The following is a 9430-nucleotide window of genomic DNA, read 5'->3' on the forward strand; positions in this document are numbered from 1 at the left end:
AAGGAGCTGTTTATGGCACCTTAGGCCTTGAAGTTTGGAGCACTATCCCACGGCACCTCTACCCTACCACTTTCCAACAGTTGTACTAAGAACAGGGTATCTCCTCCCACCTTGAGCAAGAAAGTCTGCCGCTTTCTTGCTTGTCATTCTGGCGCTTCAAATGCTCGTGTATTTTGATTGATGGCACATGGGAAAACACTTTCACAACCATTTATTTTGGTAAAAGTTGTACCGTGTATCATATCTTAGTAAGACAAAACAAAACAGAATTCTAAGGACTCAAAAAAAACATTTAGCCAAGCTAGTCCATTTATTGAGCCTCTATCAGTTAGGTTTTAATTAACAGGGAAAGAAAACACTGAGCAACACATAAAATAAATAATGAAAATAAAAGTTCCCTTCATATGGATAAGGTTTTCTGGTGACAAAGGTTAGAAGAGAGAAAAAGTTTTCTAAGTGGAAGAATGTGCCTCAAGTTTCTTCGAAAATGCTTCCTAGAGCAACAGATTCTCTTAGAAGAAACCATTTTTGTACAGCACTACATTTAGACCATATCTCAAAGGAAAAAATAGAAGGAGAAAAGGTTTATATTTACATACAGTACAAGCAATACAAAGCATCATCTGGACATTCACTTTACATTTAAGGTTTAGACCGTTAGTGTGGGTGAGCTACTAAACTGGAGTGCTCTGTTTTTCATAAAGTTGTGTTACTGCAGGCTCTAGTTGGACTGCCAAACCGTGGACACCTTTGTTTTATTAATCGGCACAGAAACTGTCTGGCAGCACTGGTTTTGACAGAGATCATTTTAATAGTGCACATTCCCTTCAAGGCAAGTATTTATACGAATGGCCCCAGTTTTGCTCTTAGCCTCTCCATTCTTGTTGGAAGAAGACCCACCATCTCCTTACTGAGTTCTAGTTCAGTCTCAACAACACGGACAGCATCTGGGTGCTTCTCGCAATAGTCTATCAGAAATGTGTAATATTCCAATGATGTCTGCATATTTTCCAGTTGCTTTTTGCTATCTGAAGTAATAAGCTTACTATAGAGCCGTGCGATATGAAATTTAGCCACCATTGCAGGGCGAAGAACATCTTCGTCAAGCTCCTCAGGAAACACCTTATCTGGGTTCCTCAAAGAATCTAAGAAGAGTTCATAATACTTGATTGCTAACTGAGCCAAGGAATTAACTTTTTTTATCGTGTGGGAGTCAAGCCCCTCTAACCTGTTACCAATAGTTACCTTTAAATCCATCATCTCGTAATAGGTCTCGGCTAGTTCAAACTGAAGCTGCCTACTAATCAATAGGTAGTACTGTGGGTTCAAGTCTGCGTATATAGGCTCCAGCATGTCTATTCTACGCTTGTGCATTTTGCAGCGTCTCTCATAGTCTTCTTCAAAGAAAGCAAGGACCTTAAACAACGCACTGTGATCCTGAACAATCTCAATATGGTCAGTAACATAACCATCAACCTGGAAGAACTCTTTTGCTTCCTGAACATAGTTCTGACCCACTAGAAAGATCTCTCTGGCTTCCTGAAAATCTAACGGATACACGCTGCTCACTTTCTCTTCCATGGCTAAGACAGAGTCACATATATCACTCGTCCCAAAAAGGACAGCTTTTTTCCTGCCGTTCTCCTTTTCATCTTCCTCTTTTTTCCTTTGGGCTTTAAGTTGCATTTGCCTGAATGAATCCATCTCTCCTATGTCATCCTGAAAACACAAAGCATAGTAATTAAAAGAGCACATGCCTTACAAAGACAGGCTTACACTGGATCATTTTATTTACGAGTTACCTTTCAAATACAAACTAGCTAGCAGCAAAACACAAGAGAAGACACACTTGCATATTAAACCTCATATTCACTAACAAAAATATAGATTACAATCTTGATTCTGTAAAAACACAAGACAAAAACAATTTAAGTCTGCCTACTCTGTGTGACAATGTAGTCAAACCAATAAATGTAAAGCCATAAGGCCCTGCTTCTGCAGAGCATTTCAGCAAATGCTGAGTTTTACGCATTTAGCATGAAAACACCAGCATGCTAAAGTGCTGCGTATTAAGAGGATGTTCTTACTGCCAGCTAAGTGACCTGCCAAAATCAAGCCATGAGCAAATTCAAGAGAGGAGAGGAGTTGATGAAGTTGCTGTACAAGCAGCACACTGATCATGTTAGAGAGCTGATCTCCCATCCATGCTTATTTCTAAGTACTGCATTAAAGCCAAAACATGCTACGAAATACCTGCTAGATTTCAAGCAGCTATTGTATTATTCATTGGGCAATTGCTTATCATTTGCTACCAACTATGAACTGACTCCTGCTACGAGCATCAAAATAGACTTGTTCTTTTTAGCAATCTATTCTACAGAATAGATTTTGAGTTACCTCAAGTAATTTCCGAGCACTCTGCAGAAGATTCAAGCAATACTTAATCCAGCATCTTGCAATTTCAGCTTTTCTCTGTCGAAGGTCCTGCTGGTCTTGCTCATTTTCATCTAGTTAGCGGATATAAACGCGTGAGAACCTTAATACTTGAGCACTCCAGTAGTAACCCCAAATGTTACATGCAAAGAAAACATTACTTGTATTTAATTATTTTTTCTTCGTTGTTGGACAGATACATGTTCACTGCATTAGGTTATTATACAACTCTGTAAACAGCTGGTATGCTTCTACATGCCTACTGAAAACGTAACCTCATTTTTTAGTTTAATGATCATATTCAAGAACTCTGACAACTGTGCAGACAGGTAGCTACAGAAGCCCATGAACACCGACGCAGACCTCTTGAATATTTTATAACACATGCTGTTTGAAAACCCCTGGGTTTTTACAGGCTTAAGAGATCTGCATAACCCAGCTCTGACAGCCCTGTTCCCCTGAAACTGAAAGTCTTTTGGACACCATCATTTAAGTACATCCTCAAAGGCAACTGCATAGAATTCTGTATTGTTGAGCAAGAAAAAATACTAAAAACAAATTAATGTACTGTCACTGAACTTCAATTAAATAAAATTCATTTGAGTCTATTCAGGCTATATTTTATGTGAATTAACAACATGGATGGATTAAAGTGCTAGAATCCTAAACAGCTCAAACCATTAGAAGTTAAACAATATATTCACCATTTAAAGTCAGAGTTAGGAACTCACACTGGAACTTCCCTGAGTACTTGCTCATTCTCCATCAGTCAAGCTCTACTGTTTTGAAGCTTTCATTTGCCCAAGACATGGAACATAAAAAGCTGTGCTGTAGATAAGCAAAGCATAATCCTACAACAGACAACTTATGTTGCGTACTGATGCTATCACGTAACCACAGCTCCTTAAAATTGCGGTCAGTTCTTTAGAAGTCTTTTATTGATCTTTGTGCTGAACAGTGAAGTTGTTCCTTTACATAAATACCCCAAACAACAAGGATGGTATCTACAACTTCAAAAATAGCCATTAATGAGGCTGCAGAATTCAGCAACAAAAGGCAGTAAAAGTGTGTTCTGAATGTGGGCTTTTTAAGAGCTGCAGTTTCCTTCCCCCTTTAAAAACTATGCCCAGGAAGCACCTGTTTTGGTTCATTGAATCATCGTCCTCTGATGGTTTACAAGCAAAGGTAAGCTGGATTTTAAGCACACATACAGTAACAAGTGGGTGAACTGCCACTACTGAAAGCATACTGTTTTAAATTTCAGTTTTTAATCTTTGTCACTTTAACAGTAAATGCAAGTCTTATCTAACTTTCTGGTATGCTTTCTGAAACATCATCAACAAGCACTTGATTTTATTTTCAAAGGGTTTACTCACAGCTAATCTTAAGCTGCAGTAGCAGCAGCTCTTCAGAGACATTCCAGTTTATTAACAAAAGAGATTTTTGAAAATTAACACTGGAATATGTTTTGTACATATTTATAGGCTTCACTTTTAATGCACGTATTAATGATGCGTAATTCACCATACTTTATTGTTGAACACTTATGTGAACTTACTGTCTTCAGCAGATGGCACCTGGCCGGCTTGGCTAAAGATGACACTGGCTGCTGCTAAACAATGTCGGGACTCCATAAAACATTGCTGAGAGAAACAGAAACGGCAGCATTTATCACTGGAACAAGCAACACAAGCACTGCTCTCAACTTGGTTAGACCCCTCACCTCGGGCAGTACGGAGACAAGAGTGCAAAGCAAATTACAGAACTGAGAGGCTGTCAAGAATATTCCCCTGGATGCTGGAAGAAAAGACAATTTTTCCACACCTACTACTGAATGCAGTATTTTCTAACTATTTTCTGTCTACCACAGCCACAAAAGCAAGCCATTCTTTTAATATTCTTTTTTATATTAGATTGTGAACATTTTCAGACTGCTCTGATCTATGCTACTATCACTTCCTGACATCTTCTGGTGAAGACTGTATCAGATGGCGTTAGTCAAAACGAGCTGGACAAACAAGTCAATACATTAAGTCAGATTTAGACTCCTTTACTTATATTTGCCTTGTTTAATGATTACTCTTGTCAATGCATCCAAACCACACGGAAATGACAAGCTACTTTTCAAATGAGCATTAACTGGTTTATGTATAGCAGAAGTTTTTAAGGATCAGGAAAAAGCACCTGAGTGGTCTGGAACCTAAACATTCCTAAACAAAATGGAAGCATTTCCTAACAGAATAGATTATTTAGAGTCCAGACAAATGTGTGGAAATAACAATTACCATCTTACAGTTAGCCTTAATGTTCACATAGGCTCCGTTCTTAAACACGTGCCAAAGTACAAAGGACAATGATTTATATGGAACATACAACATGCAATACCTCTGCAAGCCCTAAGACGTCTTTGTTTTCAGATTCTGTATTGTAAGAGAACAATATAAGAAACAATTTAAGATTAAGCAATTATGACCTAGTAAATTTCACTTACAAGCATCATGTCACATCACTGCTGAGATGTTCATTAACTACAGAGCTTTTCTTGTCTACAGCCCTGTCCATTTTCCCTGTTGTCATCACTAAGCCACAGAAAAGCAAGGCTACTATGGCTTCTTCAGAAAAAAATAACAGCTCTACCACGTCAGAAGACAATCCATGGTTTAGTAAGAGGCCATTTTTAATTTAACAAGGAGCCCTACTCCAAACAGCTGTTTAAACAATAGTCTTACTTGCTAGCTACGTTTATGATATAATTACAGCAGAAAAACCGCTGTATTACCTTAGAGAGATAGTACTGTGACAGCGTAGCAGCGTTGAGTGCCCATTCCACTGGGTAATAGCCACAGTACTCAAGCTGTCGTTTCAGAGTAGTATGGCAATACTGAGCAGCCTTCTCAGTCATCTCCAGGTGTTGGTAGACTTGGGCTAGATAATACAGCGTATGGGTATAGGCTTTTTCAAATCTGAAAAAAGAAACTCCTTAGATTTCTTCTTTTTCGACTCCCTAAATACACCCTCCTAAGTAAGAAAATAAAAATTAAGAAAATTCGAATATGCTGCTATGCACCCACCTTTTTGATCTTTCTTGGTCTGTGAGTTTTTCTTCTTCCGACATGAAATGTTCACTGGGATCCAGGGGAGGATTTCCATCCTGCAGGAATACACGACCTAGTCAGTCAACTACCTTTCTCCTACTTTGTGACACAGCGCTCCCTCTTCTGGCTGCAGACTGGTTTACCACTTTTCAATCCTAAATTCAACAGAACTTCACATAATGCATCCACAGCTATCTGAATGTCACATCTCTGCAGCAATTCTACATAATTCAAGAAATTTGGGGGGGGGAAGAAGACCACAATTTCACATAGAATTACACTGTGTTCAGCTTGTAAAATATTTCTGCCTGCATACTTCAAAATAACGCATGCTACCTGCACCAGAAATACTCACCCTGTATTTTTACAGGACTACAATTGGGTGTCTTTAGATTATATAACAACATAATGGCTTTACATCATGTTTTTAAAGCATTAGTTTAACACTAAGCTTGTCTTCAAGTGTGAAATATTCGTTTGCCCAGCAGCACTAATCAGTAACAAGAAAACATCCTGCAGGAAGTACCGCAAAGAACATTACATGCAGAGCACTCAGCAGACCTGCTGCAGAGACTGCTCTTGCCACTTTGCAATCACTCCCTTTATTCACAAGCTGCTGAGGCTGTTCACACAAACATAGAAATGAGACAACAGCCAATGTCTTTGGAGGATGAAGCTGCTAAATCTTGATCTAAGACACGACCTACATGCAAGTTTATTAATGAAAATAAGTGAATTATTAGTGAAATACTTTGTTGGGTTTTTTTTGTTTTTTTAAACCAAAAGCTCTGTCATAATCCTCATATATAGTGTGATATGTACAAAGTAATTATTTTCTTCATACAAGAAGAAATGAAAGATATTGCTGAGCACATAGGTATTAACTCTGATTTTATATTTATTTTTGTTCATTCTATGACAGTTTGGGAGATTAAAACAGAGTGGTGATTATACATCTTTCAGCAGTGCTCTGTTCAAACTTGTCTTAAAAACTGTCAGTAAAGTCAGCATAACTGCTGAGGCAGACAGACTAATACTGCTTATAGCACACGTTTGACTATAATGCCCTACTATATAAGTGGGAAGTAAATAAACGCTGGGGACAATAACGTGACAAATGATCTGATGTGAGGTTATGACAGTTTTGTACACGTACCCTACCCTTTACCTAACGACATGCAGATAGCCAACAAAAAATAACCATTTCAGAAAAGTAAAATGTAAAAACATGAAGTATTTGGCAGTATTGTCTAATCCACTGAAATATGTGGTAGTATCCATTCAATACCATAATCACGGGAGCAAGAGACAAACTTTTAGAGGTGCTGTGGAAGCTAACAGTATCATGCTTGGCTGGGTATATCACGGATGAACATCAGGAATTAATTAGAGCGAGGGTCTGTAGAGAGGTACAGTATCTCTAGTTAAACCAACTGATTCAGAGGGTGAAAAACAGGCTTTTTAACACAAGTTGTTTTTTATTTCCTATATCCATTACCTCTTCTCTAAGTGTAGACTAGCATGGTTACAAAGGCAGTACTGTGGCAGGAATTAACCCATAAAGAATAACCCATCTTAAAATTTCCATAAGAATAACTTATTCTGTAAACCACATTCATGTAAAACTAATTTAATGCATCTAACTTCTGTCTAAACTGAAACACTGCACACTGCACCTTTAAGTTCACAAATATTTTTAGCTCACTCAGGAACTCTTCTGTCCCTGAGGCACGTCACTGTAGGAACAGCTTTGCAAAGCACCTAACAATAGCACAAGGGAGCCTTTGTTGATATACAGCAGAATCCACAACTCAAAAGGTTGTTTAATATGCAAGAGGGGTATAATTGCTTGTAAGATTGCCCTCTTTGAAATGAACTAAACTCCTTGCCTCTATGCAATATTATGTTGTGCATGGTCAGACCAAGCCATGCAAACATTGCACTTTATTGCCCTTATCAGACTGAAAGTTTGACATTTCACAGCATTCCCAAAACAAGATTAGGACAATCTTAATTAGAAACCAAATTCTACCTGTCTTCAATGTGGAGTATCACCTCAAAGACCTCTCATCAAGGACCTTTTTTTTTTTGAGCAAAACTATTTTCCTGAGTAAACCCATTTTGAAACTAGCAAGTGAGCCTCCTCTGCTAGCAGTACAAACCATCCCACTTCTCAAAAGTATCACAGCAGCGAGTACAAAGCTCAGAAACTCAAGTTCCATTGTATGTTTTTTCCAAGACCAATGAAACTGTAAGTGGCGCACAAAAGTAAGACCTGACAGAATATTAATAAACACGGTACCTCTTTCATGTATTGATTATACAAGGCTTCGGCAGATTCCAAGTAAGTTTGTGCAGTTTTAATTTCATCCCTTTCAGACCACAAGATACCTAGATTGTTCTAAATTTAAAAGGAAGAACAAAATAGTTATTTTCCAATTACATCACACGTTTTATCCAAATAACTTATCAGTCTTCATCCCCATATATATATATTTTAAAATCATACATTTCAAAAGGCAACCCATTTTATCACAAGTTGCTCAAAGAGGAAGGTTCCCGCAGGGGCGAATACATACAAATGTCATCTCACAACGTGTAACTTTCTGTGTTTGGTTTCCTAAATTAGGACTGGTGTGTTCAAATAAAGTTTTTTCTACACAACATGTTCTATATCTGATTCAAGCATGTTTTAAATCATTCGCTATCATATTAGATATTTGTCATCACAACTTTGTGGAAAAATTTAACAGGGAAAAAAAACGTTAGGAATGAATGCTTGTACACATTGACAACAAGAAGAGATGAAACGAACTACTAAGATGTAAAAGCTACGGACTACCACCTTTAGATTTATATTACAGGAAAGTTGCACTATGTGGCAGGTGATGGCAGCCCTGTCTGCTGTTGGACAGAAATTTTGCTACCAGTATTATCTTCTTCAGTTTTAGGGAGTGAATATTATTATTTCTAGACTCTCAAAATGGTGTTTATGTCTTGAATAAAATATAATAGATTAAGAGATAATAGGCAATGCTGAAAAGCAAACAAGTAAGTGATTTTAAGAATAATTTACCTTTTCTGGATACTGCATAACTAAAAGCATCCCCCAACTTGACTTTGACAGCAAGTGACGGTTAAGGAATCACAGTTAAGGTCTGGACACACTGAAATCTTCCACTAATTTATTCTTCCTCAGGCCTTACGAATTTCTGCTTCCCAATCCTGAGGAGGAGGCTGCTTTGCCAACACCCAACTTCTATCAAGAGAACACACCACTAACACTCGGCACAACAGCGAGCAAGCTCCAAAGTGAGCAGCACACCTCCGCACCCCTCAGGAACTGCTCTTTCGGGCAAAAAGAAAATGGGCTGTAACCCCATGGGGCTGGAGAGGGGCGGATCCCTCCCAGCGCTCCTCTGCCGAGCTCACAGCACCCAGGGCCCCCTCAGAGCCCCCTCAGGACCCCCTGCCCACCTGGGCCTGGATGTAGAGGGAAACGCAGTCTCGAGAGAGGCGGTGCGGCTGGAGGAGCTGCGTGCAGCGCTGCAGGTGCTCCTCGCCGGCCGACAGCTCCTCGGTGTCGGTGTGGTTGACGCCCAGCTCGTACTCCAGCACGGCGCGCCTCACGGCCAGCAGCCGCGCCTCGCCTCCCTCCTCGGCGGCGCTCAGCTGCTGCTTCACCTCCTGCAGCAGCGCCCGGGCACTGTACTTGGAGCGGTACGGCTCGCTCTCCGGGTCCTTGCGCGACTCCACGGCCGACAGGGTGCGGGCGCTGCGGAACTTCTCGCAGGCCGCGGCCCACCAGCCACCCGCCGTCGCCGCCGCCATCTTGCGGCCCCGTCACCCGGCCGCGTCACGATCGCGCCGCCGGCCGCCGGAGGCCCCGTCCCCTCCCTCCG

General features: G+C 40.1%; 1 protein-coding gene across 3 annotated transcripts; it reads right to left on the reverse strand.

Moving 5' to 3' along the window:
• Positions 1-269: 269 nt before the first annotated feature.
• KIFBP (kinesin family binding protein) lies at positions 270-9404 on the reverse strand. Of its 3 annotated transcripts, none has more exons than XM_035569389.2 (8): positions 9006-9138; positions 8605-8784; positions 7831-7929; positions 5505-5584; positions 5213-5396; positions 3992-4076; positions 2398-2507; positions 270-1719 (listed from the first exon to the last, which is right to left on the reverse strand). In XM_035569389.2, the coding sequence occupies exons 2-8, from the start codon at positions 8632-8634 to the stop codon at positions 841-843; spliced, it is 1467 nt and encodes a 488-aa protein (XP_035425282.1). In that variant the 5' UTR covers positions 8635-8784; positions 9006-9138; the 3' UTR covers positions 270-840. The 3 variants fall into 3 exon arrangements, with proteins under 3 accessions (XP_035425282.1, XP_035425200.1, XP_035425125.1); XM_035569307.2 differs by having other exon boundaries at positions 8605-8787; XM_035569232.2 differs by lacking the exon at positions 8605-8784 and having other exon boundaries at positions 9006-9404.
• Between the last annotated feature and the right edge of the window lie 26 nt (positions 9405-9430).

This window comes from Cygnus atratus, chromosome 7 (genome assembly GCF_013377495.2).
Source record: "Cygnus atratus isolate AKBS03 ecotype Queensland, Australia chromosome 7, CAtr_DNAZoo_HiC_assembly, whole genome shotgun sequence".
Classification (NCBI taxonomy): Eukaryota; Metazoa; Chordata; class Aves; order Anseriformes; family Anatidae; genus Cygnus; species Cygnus atratus.

What these genes read in the sequence shown, in the direction of transcription:
- KIFBP (XM_035569232.2), bottom strand. Translation starts at nt 9,359, where the DNA reads ATGGCGGCGGCGACGGCGGGTGGCTGGTGGGCCGCGGCCTGCGAGAAG. An exon ending in CCCTCTACATCCAGGCCCAG is followed by an intron (nt 7,930 to 9,005) that starts GTGGGCAGGGGG and finishes TTTTAAATTTAG; the next exon opens with AACAATCTAGGTATCTTGTG. An exon ending in GTGCTCGGAAATTACTTGAG is followed by an intron (nt 1,720 to 2,397) that starts GTAACTCAAAAT and finishes TTGTGTTTTCAG; the next exon opens with GATGACATAGGAGAGATGGA.